Genomic DNA, 18,978 nt, shown 5'->3' with positions numbered 1-18,978 from the left:
GATTGGCTGAAATAAAATAGCAGACATAAAGCCATTGTTTTCATTTTATCCCAAAACCTGTGATGTTAGTTATTTGCTTTTAACCAGCAGATAAAAATCATCTGAGGTATCAGTGGCCTACTTGTTCTCTCTGCTGAATTAGCCTACTTTGCCCTGCAGGCTTCATCCCACATAGATGACCCTCTTTTTTTTTTTTTCTACTTTCCTGCTGAGGCCTGCAGCTCCTCCTTCCCACACAGCACAGAACCCACGCAAAGTTGATTTCTTTTTTTTTTTCTTTTTTTTTTTAAATTTTGCCAGCTCTAGAGCTGGTGTGTATGTGTGTGTGCAGGAGGATCCACAGGGAGGAGCATATGTTGAACAGTGCCAGGTGGACGCGATCGGTGCCCACTCAGGGATCCAAAGCTGGACATGGATACTGAAACAATATGGCGTCATGATGGAGCTCAAATAGGTCAGTAGGGAGAAGGTTCAGTGAAACTATTCTGAAATCAACTCAGTCCCTAATTTTCTGATTGAAAAAAAAATATACATTAACAAAGAAAGCAAATTAGTCCCTAATGGTTTTTTAGATTTATTAAAGTGGTCCACTGGTTTCTGGTACATTCACTATAAAACAACACCATAGAGAACACATAAATATCGCATATTCTTGGTGTGAAACAATGTTTTGCATTTTCCATGTGTTGACATTTAAAAATGCATTGCAATAGCTCACAAGGATGCAGTGTGGGCACATCTTCAGAACAGTGAGCACACAAGCAAGAAGTCAACAGCAACCACGTGTCCAAATAATAATAATATTAACAATAGTCCCATTGATCCCATTGAACAGGAGCCGACTGCCGTCACGTGTGAAATACTCCTCTAATCTAGAAAAGTTGGCCAAAAAGCTCTTTCAGACCAAGTTGCTTGTTTTGAAGAATCACATGTAATAAATCACAACTGGGCGATATTTACAACATGTGCGTACATGTTTCTTAAAAAGTTCACTCCACCAATGAGCTACAGACATCTACTCAATACTATCCAAATATCATTTGAGAAGGTCTCAGCTCCACTGTTGCTTCGTAAAAAGTTCACGTAAAGTACTTTTTTTTGGTATTTCTATCCATTTTACAGGGTTAGTTTGACTCATTTTCTCAGTCATCACCCACAATTCTGTCAATATTTGGTCTTTCTTTTGAGCTTACTATGAATAAGAAAAAAACTAAAACATAATATATATATTATTCCATAGCCAGTTTCTACAGTGCCTTGCATACTTATTGAACCTTCTCATCTTTTGTCTCGTTACAACTTAAAACCTTTTTGTGTTTCATTGTGATTTTACTCCACAGAACGACAAAGTAATGCATGATTGTGAACTGAAATGAAAATGTTGCATGGTTTTCAGAATTTTCTATAAATAAGAATCTGCCAAAAAACAGAACAAACAAACCCACACCATGTTCCATCATACGGATGGTTAATTCAGAGGGTGTTAGTTGTTTTTTCTTCATTCTCTGGCCCAAACAACTGGATCTGTTTGTAAAACATTCTAACCATGTATTATTTTTGTTTTTATGATTTGGCACTACTTTTTGTTTGGTCTATGCAAGGCATTGTATTAAACAGAATAAAGTAGAGTAAAAAGAAGCAATGATCAGCTAATCTGCAAGTTTGTGCAAGATGTTACACCATTAGTTAAAAACTGGGAAGAAAAAAAGTTGAAGTGATATCAACTGATGATGCAAATTTTTATATAACCCTGTTATGTCCGTGCAAAATTGCAAAGCTTATTTTACACTTTTACTGTCTTGAGACATGATCTTCATCTCCAGACCGAATCCTTTAGCCTTCCTTATTTAGGTTTATTCAAGTTTATGTGGCAGTGTTTTTTTTTCCTTGCTAAATGTTTCTTCTGCAAAATAGAAAGCAGGGCTGGTATTGATTAGATTTGAAGAATATCCATGTATTCAAAGTGAATGAACATAAGATCATTTGAGTGGGAGAGCAGATCAGATCATTCTCTGGAGAAACCCATTCTTGGTAACAGTTACATAAAGACTCTGTGTGTAAATAAACCTCAGTATTTGACAAAGTAGGTACAAATGATACAGCCTCATTTATATGTGTGCTCCACTCTGACAACCGCGTCCCGTTTCAACCTGTGCCTGACGTGAGCGGAGCCGTGTTTAGCCGAGCCTTGCTGGTGGTTACATTTAATCGTCTCCCAAAGGTAAAAAAAAATGTGCTCTTCACATTTTTTACAGCAGCTCCTCGCTTCAGTGAAGTTCATGATGGAACGCACCTGCGACCTTATTCTGCTTTTTAATTATTCCAGTTGGACCCAAGAGTCTCGGCCTCAAAGGGCCTCAGCCAGGTGACGGTCTGTGCCTTCGCTTGCTTCCAGCCGCACCTGTCGACTGGTCTTTCTGGTCTCCACCCAGGAGTTGTGGATCACCGTTCCCCCTGGGGACGGGTCCACCTGAAGCAGAGACACCACCCTCTTCTTCACTTTGGCACGAAGGGCGCGGCGCAGTTTCTGTCGGGTGAAGGCATAGAGCAACGGGTGGGAGACAGTGGTGCCATAAGCGAGGGCCAGGAACCAGAGCCGCAGGCTGACCAGGACGTCACTGGGGCCGATGCTTAGTATGAGTATGTTGGTCACGGAAAGAGGAGCCCAACAGCACAGGAAGGTCGTGATGATGATGAGGGACATCTTGAACACCCGTTTTTGTCGTTCTCGACGATCTCGATGGCGTCTCACTGCCCGACGCAGCGCTATTATCGCCGAGACAGAGGCCTGGACGCCCATGGTGGTCGGCAGGGCAGTGGCAGCACCCGCCTCAGAGGCGATGAGAGGAGCGGCGGAGGACTGGGCGGGGGGAGAGGTAGCTGTTGGGGTTGGAGACTGGGAAGGAATGAGTGGTGGGTGGCTGAGCTGTTTAGTACCATCTGTGGTGCACTGTTCCCCTCCTGCCTCTTCGTCATTCCTCCTGAGTCCCACCTTCCTCTCTTTCTGCCTCTTGTGGTGCCCCCTTCTCCGCTGGCTCTTCCTCATGTGGGAGCCGATGCGGATGTTCAGAGCCCTCAGTATTCTGGAGTAGGTGAACAACATGACCACCACGGTGACGAAGAAGATGGGCACCTGAAGTATGAGATGATAATACATTCCCAGACCTGTGTAATAGCCCTGACCACCGACACATAGAAGGGTCCTGTTCCGCCATGCTGGCACAGCTGTTCCGCCAATACCAACTGAGGAGGTCACCTGACTTGTTTCCTCTGCTTCTGATGCACCGGACCACTGGACCTCCAAGAAAGGCATGAAAAACACTGCAACCGACGTGATCCAGACGGCAGTAAGGAGCAGTGCCGCTCTCCGTGTTGTCAGCAGTCTGTTGGCAGGACGTACCGAGATGTCGTAGCGGTCCAGGCTGATGACCAGGATGTTGATGGCCGTGGCGATGCTGGCGAATGTGACACAAGCCTCGTGGAAGCAGCAGAGTAAGGCCAGGTTGGGTCCTGGCGGCAGCAGCACCACCACCAGAGTGAGCGGCACACACAGCAAGCACACCGCTATGTCCAACACGTGCAGATTGACCGTCACCATGTTGCTCACAGAGTCCACCAAATTAGACTGTGAGCAGTAGAGCACCAGCACTGTCAGGTTGCTACTGAACCCCAGTACCAGCTCGAGCATGAGGAAGGCGGTGAGTGACACCTGGAAGCCCAGTGAGTACGGCATGTGCCAGGTCACACCACTGACTGGTGAGGCATCTCCTCCCTGATCCTGATGGGCCTCCGTAACCTCCAGGCCTGCTGGCATCCCCATCCAGTCAGTGGTGGCAGGGCCTGCGGTGTAGCTGTCAGTCTCCATGCCGACCCTTCAGTCCTTGTCGTGTGTTGTGTCTGTTCCACTGCAGATTAGTTCCCATGATGCACCGGCCCGATCCTCCATGGTAAGGTGGTGAAAAACAGCGTGGCGACAGTTCTGGAGAGATGAGAACACAAAACAGACCGATGAAAAATGGACTGCGTGGGACAGAATCCAAACGTCATTCCCAAAGGGTTTGAGCGTGGCTATGGACTCAAATGTCACAAGACACCCATGCATGTTGGCTAAGATATGTCAATCTCATGCATATGCACACTGATAAACCCCATCTCCTGCACAGAACAAGTTCTGAATTATGCATCAATCAACATGCTGTCAATCAGTGTCACTGATTAGCATTTTGTCTTAGCCACAGATGGGATATTGTATGCATGTTAGCTGCTAGAACCACGGGCTGCTGCAACATGCTGTACTGGAGCTCAGGGGGCACAGCCAAACTGAACAAAGGGAAGACATCAACTGCACTCAGTTCATCAACACTAACAACACTTTGAGCATAAGATATAAAATTAGCAAAGATTTGAGCTTTGCTGCTCGTGGAAAACAACATGGTTATTTAAAGCCATCTGAATCTTAAGAGGAGCTAGGTCCTTGCTATAGCTATAGCAACAGAGATTATTTCATCGACGCATCAACAACTGGAAACTTGATTCATTTGAAGGATGAAAAAGCCAAGGAGTAGTTGGAAGAAAAACAAAGGATGAACAAAGAACAAAAGATGCAGATTTGCTGTCTTCAGTGTGTTTAAGGCAGCACCCTAGAAACTTTATGGCAAAACTTACCCAATCATAGCAAGTTATTAAACATGATTGAGCAGTTAAGGTGACATATGCTGTACCACGTAGAAGTAAGCAACATCCTTTGATGCATTTTTGTATTTTGTTTAAATTTTTTATGACAGACCAACACAAAGCAGCACAAAATTGTGAAGTGGAAGTCAAGGTTTTCTTTATGATTAACCTCCACCCATTCTCCCATCAACTCTGACCAGTTCCCTGTTTACAGAAGAAAACTGATGATGTTATGATGTAGGTCAGAGAATATTCTGACCACAGAGCTCTCTTTCACATTTTCGCCGTGTCCCCAACATGGCTTTTTGGATTTATACTGTGATTTAAAATAGTCTGAGTAAAGGGGCTGAATACAAATGCCTCAGACCTTTCCTTTAAATATGTATAAAACGGGTATCTTTTTCCGGTAGCACTTTATTTGAAGGGGTGTGCATAAGACCTACATGACACTGTCATAAACATGACATAACACCTGTCATGAACATAAAGAAGTTTTTATGAATGTTTATGACAGTTGTCATGAAGTGTCATTCGGTAAATAATGCAACTTTTATTGCAAAGTTGCTCTAAAAGTTGCATTGAAAGTCCATTAAAAATGCCAACTTTGCATTAAATTATAATTTCCAAAATCATGCAAAGTTGGCACTTTTAATGGACTTTTAATGCAACTTTTAGAGCAACTTTGCATTAAAGGTGTAATTTATCAAATGACACTTCATGACAACTGTCATAACATTCATAAAGACTTTATGTTCATGACAGGTGTTATGTCATATTTATGACGGTGTCATGTCAATCTTATGCACACCCCTTCAAATAAAGTGTTACCCTTTTTCCTTCCACTTCACAAATATGTGGTACTTGGTCTTGGTTTAGAACATTTAGTCTTTGTAAAAGCCAAAGAAGTGGTTGCAACATGTTATATGTCAAGAAATGTGGAAAAGATAAATTAAGATTTTTTCCAAGGCAATGAAAAGCGATTATTTATAGCATTTCAGAGTTTAAACACCACTGTGTGTGCTATCAAGATCATCAAGACAAAATCTTTCTGTACATTGTAAAAAAAAACAACAAAAAAACATAGATTTTACGGTAAAACGCCGGCACCTGGGGTTGCCATAAATTCACCATAAAATTCTCGTTTTTCTGTCTTGGAAACATCTGGTTGTTCGGTGTGTTCTAGGGGTTGCAGCTCAATCGCAGCTTTCATTGCTGCCTTTCTCTTTTTTTTTGTATAAAGATTTCCTAAACACCTTTCTCTGCACTTGCTGATCTCCATCTTGTTGCATTCCAGAGATCTCGTATTTTTCAGTGTCCTGATGTATTTCAGAGATCACAGTTTCTTCTGTGATCTCATCTTTGAAAGTGGCTGTCTGATTCTCAGCTGTTTGAATTGAATCTTCTTGTTTTTCAGACTTATCTCCAGAGACGTTTTGATTAAGTAACTCCAGCTCTGTGACAGATTCCATCGTCACCTTCTTCTTGTTCTTTCTCTTAGATTTGTTAGACAGTTTTTCCTCCACCTACTGATCCACATGTTGTTGTGTTTCAAACCCTGTTCTCTTTTCAACATCTTCCAGCAAATGTGTCTCTGTTTGTGTTGAAATCGTTTTATGGATTGGTTCTGGTTGACTTCTTCTTTCCTGTTCATCCATCCTTGGTTGTGTTGAAATATTTATATTAACTGGTTGTGACTCACAGCTGGTGTCCTGTTCATCCATCTCAGTTTGTGTTGAAACTGAGATGTTGACTGTTTTCACTTTTGGGCTGTTTAGTTTGTTCTTTTCATAAAAATTAAGCTGTCTCAAACAGCGTTCATAATTTTGTTCAGCCAAAATTCTTCTTTCTATTTCCTCTGATAATGATGCCTTCGTATTTAACATGTCATTAAGAAGAAAATGTATGTTTTGCTGAAGGTCAATCATTGGTCTAAGTAAGGTTTCCTGGTGAACTGGACAGGGATAAAACCAAACCATGGGCATTTGAAAGTTCTTAGGACTTAGATTTTCGCAGTCTGCAGCTTCTTCAGTTTGTTCGTCTGGATTTGTTCGACCTTCATCTGAGACCTCAGGTCCATCCTCTGCCTGGCAACTTACTTTTAGTGGAGTGAATTCTGGGTAAATGTCGGGTGTATGATTTATTGAGCCAAAATCACACATCCAGTTTCCAAATGTAATCGTGTCATTCCTACTGATATCATTCTCTCATGATGTATTCTATACCCGCTTGGACTTAGGTGGCCGTTTCTTCTCTGTCTGAATCTTAGAGTGTGATTCTTTGGTGACCGATGGAGTGTCAAGGTTCTCAGTATTTTGCACTGAGATATTTTCATCTGCAGGAGAGCATGACACCAACAAAAATGGAAGAAGCTGCACTGATTGCTTCTTCTTCTTACCTACACGTGGCTCTGTCTCTCCTTGTTCATCAAATGAATAATCTCGCATTCCCAAATCTACTTTGTCCTGAGTTGTCACAATGTTTCCCATTGAATCGTTTTGAGTTTCGTCACTGTCAGGAAAACGTTTCTTATTCTTCTCGTACCACATGTTGAATGGCACCGTCTTCCTCTTGTTTTGCCTGGCTTTGGATGGCTGAACTGTTCCGGTCTTAACACTGGATGTTTCAACTTGAAGAAAACGCTGCTTTGACTCCATTGTTCTAAGGTAAAAGATTTTCCTACAAAACTCAGTAAAATTCAGGATCTGAATGTCAGTTGACCCAAACTCACTAAGAATAAAACCACAAAATGAAAACAAACTCCTTCAGTTCATGACAGGTTTCCTAACCTTCCCTGCATTGATAGTCTGTAGGGATATTCCCTCCAACTATGAAGCAATAATTCCTCTCCTGCTCATGATCCGTCATATATTGATACGTCATGACAGCCCGCTCACCTGTGATATAAACGATGATCATCTCTAATAAAGTCCTGCGCGTCACTGCCCTGGCTCATCTCCATTACCATAACCCCATACACACGCACTCTTGTGAGCCTCCAAGATTACAATTTTGAACGCTGTCTCTTTCTATTTCGTCCACTGTCGGGTTTGCTTGCAGCGCGCACCGTGCAGTCACAAACAGCCGGGTTATTTTCCATAAGCTGCTTTCTGCTGGGGGCTTGTTTCTGTTGCAAAGGGAATCGTGTCTGCTCTACAGAGTCGATCTCCACAGAGGAGGAAGTGGCTTTAAAGCATCTGTGATGGCTTTTGGTCGTTCATACAGATCAATGGCAGTAAAATCCGTGGAAATCATGTTCATTCAAATAAATTTCTCCCGCTTTTTGACATTGACTTCTGCGGGAATTTGTCTTTGAACCATTTGTGATATTAGTTGCATTGAGTAAATAGGATCATGTCAGCATGATCAAATCAAATCGCATTTTGTCTTTGAAACCATCCAAAGAAAAACCAGGTCACCTGGAGTCCTGCTGTCAGCATCGGAAGAGCAGATTGAAAGCACTTTGTGTTTCTTTGAGGCTAACAGATGGATAGATGGAGGAGGTGTGGCTATTTCAATGTGGTTCCACAATATTTATGTGAACATAAAATTGGAATAGCATCGACCGGCATGTTAAGAAAAACAGGACAAATCATACATCGTTTGAAACATCATATAGCTTACTACATCTCAGTCTTACCTCTTGACACATTGGCATTATTTTTGAACTTTGGTAGCTATTCTAGAATCTGGGAAGAGTAATTTCACAAAACCTTTTTCAACCCCCAGGAACGGGTTTCTGCAAACCTTCGCAAATATGCATTAAAACTCAGGTAATTAAAACATTGGTAAGTTATTTAAAACTCAAGAATTAGCTCTGTGGAACTGTTAGAACAGTGATTTGGTACTTTAGGAATAATTATTTGGAACTCCATTAATAGCTATTTGGAACTTGGAGAACAATATTGGGGATAAATATTTTGACCTCTGGGATTGACTATCTTGAACTTTGATCATTTGGAATTTTAGGAATAGCTACTTGAAAATGGGGATAACTATTTGGAACTCCAGATTAGTTATTATAAACTCTGGAAGTGGCTATTTGGAAAATTAGGAATAGCCATATGAAACTCACAATATGGATTTGGGTCACTGAGAATACAAATCACTGGTGGAGCTCTCTGCATAAGTTTGCGCATCAATGTACAGGAAGTTGTAGCTGACAAGATATAAACATGCATGTTTTGGTGGAAATTATTTGTATCTAGTATTACAACATTTTAAGATTAAGTTTTACATTTTCACGTTCCAAAACAGCACAGTGTTAATGTTTGCTAATTATAGGAGAACAAACATGAATTCTCTCGTAATCTTGATTTGCCTATTTTTACGTATAGGTCTAAAGTGAAAAAATGGAAATCAGATAATATAGGTAAAGTTATGTTGAATAATAATCCTGAATCTAGTTGAGGGATACATTTATTTTTATGATATATGATGGCAAAATCTAAAGTTTCATCCAAAATAGGCTGTTTGCTCAGTGTGTGGACAGGACAGATAACCAATAATAATGATGACCAAATTTATAACAATCCCTGAGGGATTGTTATAAATCCCTGAGGGATTTATAACAGTCTGATGACACAGGCTTTATTTTATTACAAAAGTGACTCAGGTTGTCCAGGGATTTGAATCCAAACAGCTAAAACTAGTGTAAAATGCTGAGCAAAGTACTTCCTTGATGGCTTTTTCTTCAAAGTTATCTAATTCTGAGAGTGCTGCAGCTCAACTCAATGAGAACAGGCTAAAAGCCAACGTTTAAAATACACTCATCGCTGATTAGGGGGGTGGCGACTAATTGCACCCGCAGGAAGCTGTGATTTAGAGCAATTGCAATCGCGGCCTCTTCATCTGAGCTGACGAGTGAAAGCTTCTAAATCAAGTGTTTAAAACACTGATGACAAAACACCTCAGAAGAGCATAAAGTCCCTAACGTTCACGTCTTCACTCATCTGCAGAACAGCAGCGAGATGTTCAGTCAACAGATGGACTCGGTTTTCAGCCGTCCTTTGTTGCTCCAGCAACCGCACTGGAGATTTCACTAACGAGAACAAAGGTGATATGACACTGGAAGTTAGTTTTGTCATGACAACATGCTTGCTTCTGCGTCTTAACAACAAAAAAGAAAAAAAGAAAAGGTCCAGAACTGTTTTTGTTATGTGGAAAGTAAAATAATGCTCTTCACAGAATCGATTGAGAGGTACACATTTGAAGTTTCAAGATTTATCACCTAAAATGGATTTCAAATTTTACCACAATATTTTGTTGCACTTTGGTGTTAACGGTTAAAATGACAAGAACTATTTATTACTTCTTTGTTTTAGTAGTAGTAGTTTATCTGACTACATGGCACAATTTTAGCTCCACAAACAAAGGTTGCTCTTGAAAAACATTCCTATTTGTAATACACTTCACTAGGTCACCAGTCATAAAAGAAGTGTGATTTGTATCATTAAACCACTAACAGTAATGGCATTTAATCAAATTTTATATTTATTAATCCCGACAATACAGACAGTTTGTTTTTTTTTTAAACATCATTAATTAGAATTTATTATGAGAAGAATAAATCCCATTTCTTATCATGATAAGAAATTTATCACGATAAATAATGACTGACACAATAAATGCCCAATTCTAACTTAAAATACCACTAAACAGCATTTAAGCTAGCGCTAACACAAGAGTTACAAAGGGTTGGAATACGTTTTAAAAGAGCAGTGCAGACTAAGTTTTGGTTTTAATGGTGAGAAATAAGCCGTGGCAAGTCAAAGAGAGAGGAAAACTGATGAAGGAACAGACGAAAAAACATTCAGGGGTGAGATGAGACGGGCACGCTCAGAAATGACGGTGTGCAGAAGTCAGCCCCGCAGCTGGCCTCGCCGCCTCGTGCTCCCAGCCGGCGTGATGGGGAGCAGGCTGATTGCCACCAGAGGCTTCAGATGAACACAGGACAGAAATGGAAATGCTCACCATCGGTGAAGCAGAGGATTCTCATTTGGAAAAGGGGCACCTGAAAGTAGGCTACCCGAAACACCTGCTGGAGAGGAAATTTTAGACAAGGGCGGGGAGTAAAAGATGCCGAATGAAGGCAGGAAGCGAAGAAGTGCTGGTAAACAAGCTGTCCCAGAGAGCAGAGGTGGCAGTTTTTTCCACTCTAAAGTCTTACATCAGTCTTCCTCTACAACAGCTCACGGTTTCCTGGTTGCCAGCGGCCCCCAGAAGGCTGCTTCGGTCTCTAGAGGCTCCGCTCATGATTGCCTGAGTGAAACGCTGCATGATTACCGGGCTATGCACTCAGGGTACATTAAGGAGCAAAGGTGGAAAGATATTCCCTATCTTAAAATCACAGCAGCAGAGCAATCTGATCACCGAAGGATTACACGGAAACCTACTCATTTTCACCTTCCTACAATAATGGCCTCAGTCATTTTTTTTATTTATTTTTTTTTTGCCAAAAGTAAAATCACTTTAGAAAGGTGACGTTGTGATACGTTGGTTTTCCTCCAGAGATCGTTGGATTGGCTCTTCCAGGTTTTATTTTTTAAAGTTTATTTCTAGGAGATTTAGCTCTAGTCTAGTGTGATCTCAACCCGCTGCTCTTTAGGCAAAAGTACAGTTCAGTTACTATTTTTAAAAGCACCACCGTCTAATTAAAGGGCTGCTCATGTGGCACAAACATCAGCCCGTGTGACGGTTGCTGAAAAGCCTCACCCTGGAGAGGAAAGAGCTTTGAATGTTCTCCATCTTTAAAAAAAAAAAAAAAAATCCAATTAGACTGAATCTTTGAGGTTAGCTCTCTGCAGACAGATCATTTTCTAAATGCAGATAAAAGTCTTGGCGGAGAACAGCATGGCCACTCTTGCTAACTAGCTGAGTGTCTAGATATGATTAATGTGGCTTTCCACCCTGGGCGCCATCATTTCAGAGAGCAGCATTAGCAATCAAAAAACGTACTGCTGCCACCTGATCAAGTTCTGTTCTGCTTATTGATGCTGAAGTTGGTATCTGATTGAGAGGTTCCAGCTTGGCTCTATTACAGGGACATTTTACTGTTTTTATTGGAATCCGAACTACATTTGAACATCTCATGTTCATTATCTAAAAAATACGCCACACCAAATAAACTTCTGAACATCATGTCACAGTAATGTGACAGTATAGTTCATTCAGTTCAATATACACACACCACCAGAGACTCAGATTTACAGATAAAATCGCAAATGTAGAGTAGCACCACTTTCTACACACATCTGATGCGCAGTGCTTTTCCCCTCCAGTGTGTGGAACCAGAAAGTGTGAGACAAGAGGACGCCTGGCATGTATAATTGAACAGCTTTGGACACATCGGCTTCTCCCAGAGGCAGCAGCTCAAAGATTAAAAAAGATGAATGGCAGTGGAGATAATCTCGCTATTCCTGCGTGACATGCTGATGTAACAGGTTGTCAAAATGACAGAGCTAGTAATAAGAGATAAAGAGGGGATACATGAATGGAGGATCCATCAAGGAGCGGGGTTATTTTGAGGAATTTGGTTGGAAATAGAAATGCTGCGAATCACAGAACAAAAAGATCACGATTGAATAACAATGGTAACAGTACGGGATGTGTAAAGTGACAACTGAGCCGATCATGTCCTCATGACTCTGTTCATTGTGACTTGAATACCTTAAAAAATAAAGACAATTTTTGCATCAGAGAGCGTATTCTTTCCCCGAGGTTGCTTTTGGAACATGGGAAGTTTTTTATGATCTGTGTATCTTACAGGAATGCTGCAAGAACTTCAGACTGAAATGTGTGATGAATGAGACAGACAACACATTGAGGTAGATCAAACATGAAGCGCCGTGCAAAGTATTTACATCCTTTAACTTTTCTATAAACCAACAAATCTACAGTGCAGTCTATCTAGAGTTTAACATTTTCTTTTATTATTGCGTTATTCCAAGTTTTATTAAATTATTTTCTCTCCTCAACGTTATAAACATTTTGACAATACCGACAATGTTTTTTGAGATTTTTGCTAATTTATCAAAAACAGAAAACCAGTAAATCAGCTTTTGCTTGATACTTTGTTGATGGCAGCAATTAGAGCCTCAAATCTTTTTGAACATGGAGCCACCAGCTTCCAGTCACCTAACTTTATGCAGTTTGACCAGATTTTCTTTCTATTACACCTCCAGCTCCGTCAGGTTGGACGGGAAACATATTTCAGACATTTTCAGATCTTTTCAGTGATTGTTCAATTGGATTCAAGTCTTGGCCACTCCAGTCCGGTGAGCTTGATACGGACTGCCATGTGCCTTTTGTTAAGGAACAGCTTCGGTCTGGCCACATAAATAAAACACTAAAAATACTTAACTTCTGGAGGGTGAGTTTCGTGAGAAATTGTGTTTTTTTTTTGTTTTTTTTTTCCACTGTGTTGCAAATGAAAACAAAACAAAAAGATTTAATGAGCATCTTTAGGAGGATTTCTTCTGCCTGCCAAGCCCTCATAGGCATTTTTAAACAATTTGTTCTGAATGATCCTAAAACTGTTTGTAATACTGTAGTTTACACAAAATGAGGCCAAGTTCCACTTTTCCAAATCATTTTTTTTTCTTAATCCAGTTAGACCCTTCCCCAAGAATCATTTACAGTTCTATCATCACAGAACTAAAACACAAATGGTTAAACCACAAACAAAAAAAAGACAGTCACGAGAGTGTGATCTGCCAATTTTTATGCCAATTACCGCATAAAGCACAAAAACTAATTCCTACAGAGCCCTGCGGGGTACAGCTGCACCAGTAAAGTAAACCTCCTGCATACGGAGGCTGAGCACGCTGCTCGAGACTGTATGTTTATTGGAGACAGTGATTTAAACAGCTTTCATTGTGAACCACGCGCTGTTTTATGCACAAATGAAATGTGTGCTGTTTCTTGAGGAACGATTTGTTTTAGACTTGTCCCTTTGTAACACCGGTCCATTAAGAAAAGCAGTCATTTACACATTAAAGCTATATGCAGACCTCATTTAGACACGAGTCAATAAAAACTCTATTATCAGTTAGTTATTAGTTATTATCAGACACATGTTGGTCTAAGACGGAGCTTAAAATCCACAAAATAAACTCAGCAAAAATGCCAGGAAGCAAAACTCTAAAACAGCTTCATTTGATTTATAAAATAAACTAAGCTTTAACTATGAACCAAGCAAAGTAGCAAAAGTCCAAGATGATGAAAGCGTGAAAAGCGCAGCACCCACCGAAGTCTCGCTCTGCTGTAGCAGCTGAATAACCAGCCAACTAAAATACATTTTACAAAGCCTCTAATGGTTCCTGTGATTCCTCTGACTTTGTTTTTAAAGACCTCGCTGGTACTGAAAATAGCTAACTTTGAGCTCGCTTCCCATGGTAACAACTTCCAACCCAGCAAGTGCGGCGGCTGCTATGCATGGTGCATTCGCTGATCAGAATATTTTTATTGGTTTTTTTACTTGTCTCTTTTCTTTTAGTCCAGCTAAAAACCATCCAAAAGCAGTCAACAGATGTCACTGCATCTCTAACGTTAAGTAGAAAAGAGAAGGCGTTCTCATCATGCATGTCTCTAAAGAGTCTTTACAGATGGAAACAACTGTGAGAAGGAAAGATCTCCTATAGAGGGGTGTGCTGCAGTGGATCAGCAGTAGCCTCTGACTGAAGACGCTGTGTTGTCGAGTTACTGTATTATGAAGGTTGTTCAGTCTGTTCTTAATTTTATTCTTCTCCCCACAATTAGCTCTAGAACAGTGATCAGAACAGAGCTTGGCTTTCTCCTGAGCTTGTTAAGCTTTTTTTATTCACTGGGTCCCATGTTGCTATGCTAGCTGATGATGTCAGAGGAAACTACACTCTAGACAGCAGATTTTTAAAATATAAAGATTTAAGGACCTAAATTAAGCAGGCAACATACACATCTTACATTAACAGTAACATATTTTTGGCACTAATGGAATCCCTACCAATACATAAGCACACAGCAGATACAACATATGCCCCTTAAAGATTCACTTTCCTAAAATAATGGCCTAAATCATTTTTTGCACAGTTTTTTTTTTCCATCTTTTGGCAAAAAAAAAAAGGTGGTGATATTTTTTTTGGTGGTGGGGGGTCAAAATTTCTTTTGGCAAAAAATGACTTGGGCCATTATTTTACACACAAGCCCATTACATAAGCACACTACATAGATAGATGTTTACGTTTACATTTTTGACACTAATGGAACCCCACATTAAACTTCATCCAAAGTCTGTTGTCCAGTGAGACGGCAAATGTGTTTGACATATTTCTACTGCTTCTAAAATCTACACTCTTCTCCTTTTCACATTAAAAATACAACCACAAATGTATTTAACTGTCTGAACTGATGTTTTCTTTTTGTTATTTGTTGCATATAGAAAAACAAACCAACTTTAACAATAAATAGCCATTTTCACTGTTTATTATAATAATCCTCCACATTAGTAGGAGGTTAAGTGTCATAAAGCTCCCCTCATTAGCACAGTCCACTCCTGCAGTACGAAATGTTAAGTAAACAAGGAGGCATTAATTAAATACCTCCACTTTTCTCTTCATCCGAGGGTTGACATGCCGTGCTTATGTTCAAATACTTCATTATGATGCAAAGTTATTCAAAGAGGCTCCCTAAAATCCTATCAGGCTGTCAAATCAATCAAAGGAAGCTGTCAAGGGAATGAAGTTTCTGTCATCTTCTGTTGCTGGAAGCGTCCAATGTGGCATGATTTGCGGGGTTTAATTTAATGGGCAGATGTAATTAAAGAAGGTTCCAGGTGCAACTTGTGGATTATGAATAAATCAAAACACGCTGTCTCTTGTTCACGTGTTTGGCCTGGTCAAACCTGACCTCAAGGAGTCCGTTCATTTTTTTTGTGTGTAAAAAAAAAAAACAAAAAACAAAAGTTGACCTCCATCACCTGCTGCAGCAGCGTGGGCACAAAGCAAATGGAGCAATGAGTCTCATATGAAGGTATTTTAATACTTTGGTGCAGTGAAAAATACACTTCATTTTTTACTACATTTAAGATCTTTAATTTCCTGTTTATCTGTGAAAGTCTAACAGTAGTTTTGTGTCTGTGAATGGTAAATAGTCACAATTTACTTAGTCCCCCCTAACCCCCCAACATAGGTATGTATCATTTGTTCTGGGCCATTTGGGGGGGGAGGGTACTGTAAAAGTGTAACTTTTTTTTTTTTTTAGAATAAATACAATTTGTGCACATTTTACTTAAGAATTTGAAGAGGTGCAATTGCTGTATGTCAAATGTAAAATTGCAAAGCCCCTCTAAGATTTTTCTCTCTGACTTCAACTTCTCAGCTACAAGGCACAAATCTTTTTTCATGAAAAATACCTTCATACTCTCTTCACATTACTTGGATCAAACCTGAGAAGCAACAACAAAAATGGATGAGCAACAAAAAATAAAAGCAACACGAGAATATACAGCAAAAAGTGCTTGTGCAACAGAGAAATCGAGCTGTTATTGGAGAACTCTCCAGATCAGCCACCATGATGGAGACAAAATGTCAGTTAGATATTTGCAGGCCACTGCTCATCCTCAGCTCAATTGGCCTGAGAGAGAGAAAAACACACACACACACACACACACCTTTGGCCACGCCACACACATGGCGCATGCACTGAGTAAGTTGCTCTCCAAAGACTCCTGCTTATAGTCCACACTAAATGGCTTTGTGGTGAGGCTGAAAGCAGAGATGATGAAAGTCAGGAGTGTAACACAGAGCTGTGAATGTTTGATACCAGGAGATGAAGTGCGTCTAACAAATCAGCCACAGGGTCCTCAGGTCGGTCAGCTCTATTTCTGTCCTGCTCACACAGACCGGTCAACGCGCCTCCATGAGGGACGGACTGCTGTCCTTGGACGATTTGTGATTGTGAATTTCCCAGTAAAATGGTACTTTAAAAAGTGTTCATGCCCCTTAAGCCTTTTTCCTTTTCTTTACATTACCAAAAAATGTCCCTGTGTTTTATTGGATTTCATGCGATAGACCAACACAAAATAGACTATAGGAAAAAGATACAATAATGAGAAAAAGTATTTACCACCTTACGGATTTGTTTGTTTGCACAACGAAACAAATAAACTCATTTCCATATTAGTTCATCTGCACTTTGGACACAAAAACATTAATCTCTGGGACTCAGCTCCTTCCTGAATTGCAAGATGGCTACACATTACCATGGTGCTTACACTTAGTATTGAAAGATGCATTATGCAACTTTTATAAAATAGATTTTTACATATTTGTTAAAACTGTCAGCATGTTGTGATAGCATGAGACGGGCAATCTGTGTGAAAAAAATCAAACTCCTCCACCTCCTTGAGCTACTATATTGCCTTCTGAAGAAATTCACCGCTTCCTATAAAAAAACGACCAATTGGAGTCAGGGGCTGGGACTTAGTGCTGTCAATCATCCTCGTTTACGCTCTGCTCAGTGTGCTGAGAAACAACTTACCGTTACGGGAAAACAGTTTATCCACTGTTGAGAAAATAAATTTAAAATAAGCTAGTTTTAAAACTTAACATGCCTTGATTCAAATGGCCTAATTATAGTTTTCAAATCAGTAACATATTCTGGCTTTTTGACCTTTATGTTACCTGTAGTTACAGCACATGGTTTGCTAGGATCGTTTGAACTGCCTTTTGTCTGTGGGAAAACAATACAGTAGAAGTTCTAGCTTTCCACACTCATCTGTGAAAAGCCGTAAAAACAGCAGGGGTTCCTGGCTTGAGACAAAGGGTCAGAGATAGCTCCTGGATTGGATGAGCAAAGATACGCCTTATTTGAATAAATTAAAGAAAAGCAGATAAAACTTTCCAATGCAGAGTAACAAATCAGATTTTGCTCTTGCAACTTCTCCAAAGACGTCTTTGCTTTTTGTTTGTCGTTTCCATCTTTTGTCTTTTTCTCTCTCAGGTAAATTCATGTGTTCTTTGTGCTCTGAGGTTTCTGATGTTTTGTGATGTGTTTGTCTGGTGATAGTTTGCATCTGTCTTGAATAAATGCTGATTATTGTGACGCTGTTATCCCTGCGTGATCTCAGTCCTTGCGCACAGCATTTTTCTGAACCCGGGCATAAGAGAGGATTTAACGAGTCAAAAGGTTTTTAAAGTTCAAGACTTTCTCCTCTCTTAACACCACCGTCATTGGTGGTCATGCTAACTAGCCTTAGCATTCACAACAACATCTGTTCACAAATTGTCTCATGACATACTGTTCTAAAACGAATGACTCCATGCAGTAGGCTGGGCTTGCTTAGACAAATCCCCTTTTTTTTTTGTTATTTTTTACCAATTGACATTAATGACCCACTGAATTTGCTCTGCTTTCTGGGTTATGAATGTGATCCCATGACTTTGCTTTTTCTTGCTCATCAAGGCAGAAACTTCAACTGAAAGTGCAACAGCAGAATATAAAATATGAAAATGCAGCACCAGTTACAGCTATAAAAAGCATGCAGCACCTACGTTATCAGCCTACAGAGTTACGTCGTGATGGGAGCATTATTTATGCAACGTGTTTTATATGTATTAACAATAATCTTTAAGTACAGTGTGGCCATAAGCAAGGATGGGTGTAACTGTCCAGCATACAAGCCTAATAAACTGGGTTAAGTTTGAAAATACTGGATCAAGTTGGTCCTTTTTTTAGAAGTTCAGGTGAGTAAAAAATATGTAATTTTCTGCCACAGGTAGTGAGAAGCGGGAAAAAATTAATATTCAGAGGCATAAAGCTTTAAAAAAAACACTAAAGAGCACCTTAAGGGAGAGGATAGATAAGAGAAAAAAATCCAAGTAAATTTTTTTTTTTTTTTTACTAAGTTTTTAAGAAAACACCTCTCTCTTTTTCACATTTTATTTGCACAAATCTTCAACTGATGATAAACAAGAGAAGATTATTTGGTCAGATTTATCACGTCTACCTTTCAGCCACTTTGCACCGAATGAAGCCAGATCCATTATTCAGGTAGACTTTCCAAATGCTAGCTTCAGGTTTGAGGGGAGAGCATGGGAGCTCTAAGTGTTGCTTCCCATGCCACCTGAATTATTCATCACACGCATGAAATATGGAGCCGAAACAGCCGGCCGCTGAAAGGCAAGAGAGAGAGAAGGTGGACAGAAAGTTGTCCAGCAACAAATTAATGAGGCAAGTCAACTGAATGAGGATTAGAGGTCAGCTAATCAATCTGGCCGACTGGAATCAGTCAAACACATACGCGCGCTCGCAGGCTTTCTGTCTTCAGTG

The 18,978-nt window shown here is 40.2% G+C and overlaps 1 protein-coding gene across 2 annotated transcripts in view; it reads right to left on the bottom strand.

The window, feature by feature from the left end:
- Nucleotides 1–558: 558 nt before the first annotated feature.
- The window catches only part of LOC103145783 (probable G-protein coupled receptor 22), a 30,091-nt gene continuing 11,671 nt past the window's right edge, over nt 559–18,978 (bottom strand). For both annotated transcript variants that reach the window (XM_007563366.2, XM_016677097.1), the window contains exon 2: nt 559–3,979. In XM_007563366.2, the coding sequence (XP_007563428.1) occupies nt 2,348–3,865 (1,518 nt within the window). In that variant the 5' untranslated portion in view covers nt 3,866–3,979 and the 3' untranslated portion in view covers nt 559–2,347. The remainder of the gene's footprint in view (nt 3,980–18,978) is intronic.

The sequence above is a fragment of the Poecilia formosa genome, unplaced genomic scaffold (assembly GCF_000485575.1).
Source record: "Poecilia formosa unplaced genomic scaffold, Poecilia_formosa-5.1.2 Scaffold147, whole genome shotgun sequence".
Classification (NCBI taxonomy): Eukaryota; Metazoa; Chordata; class Actinopteri; order Cyprinodontiformes; family Poeciliidae; genus Poecilia; species Poecilia formosa.
Note: the sequence above shows the minus strand (reverse complement) of the source record. Positions and strands in the feature narration are given on the sequence as shown.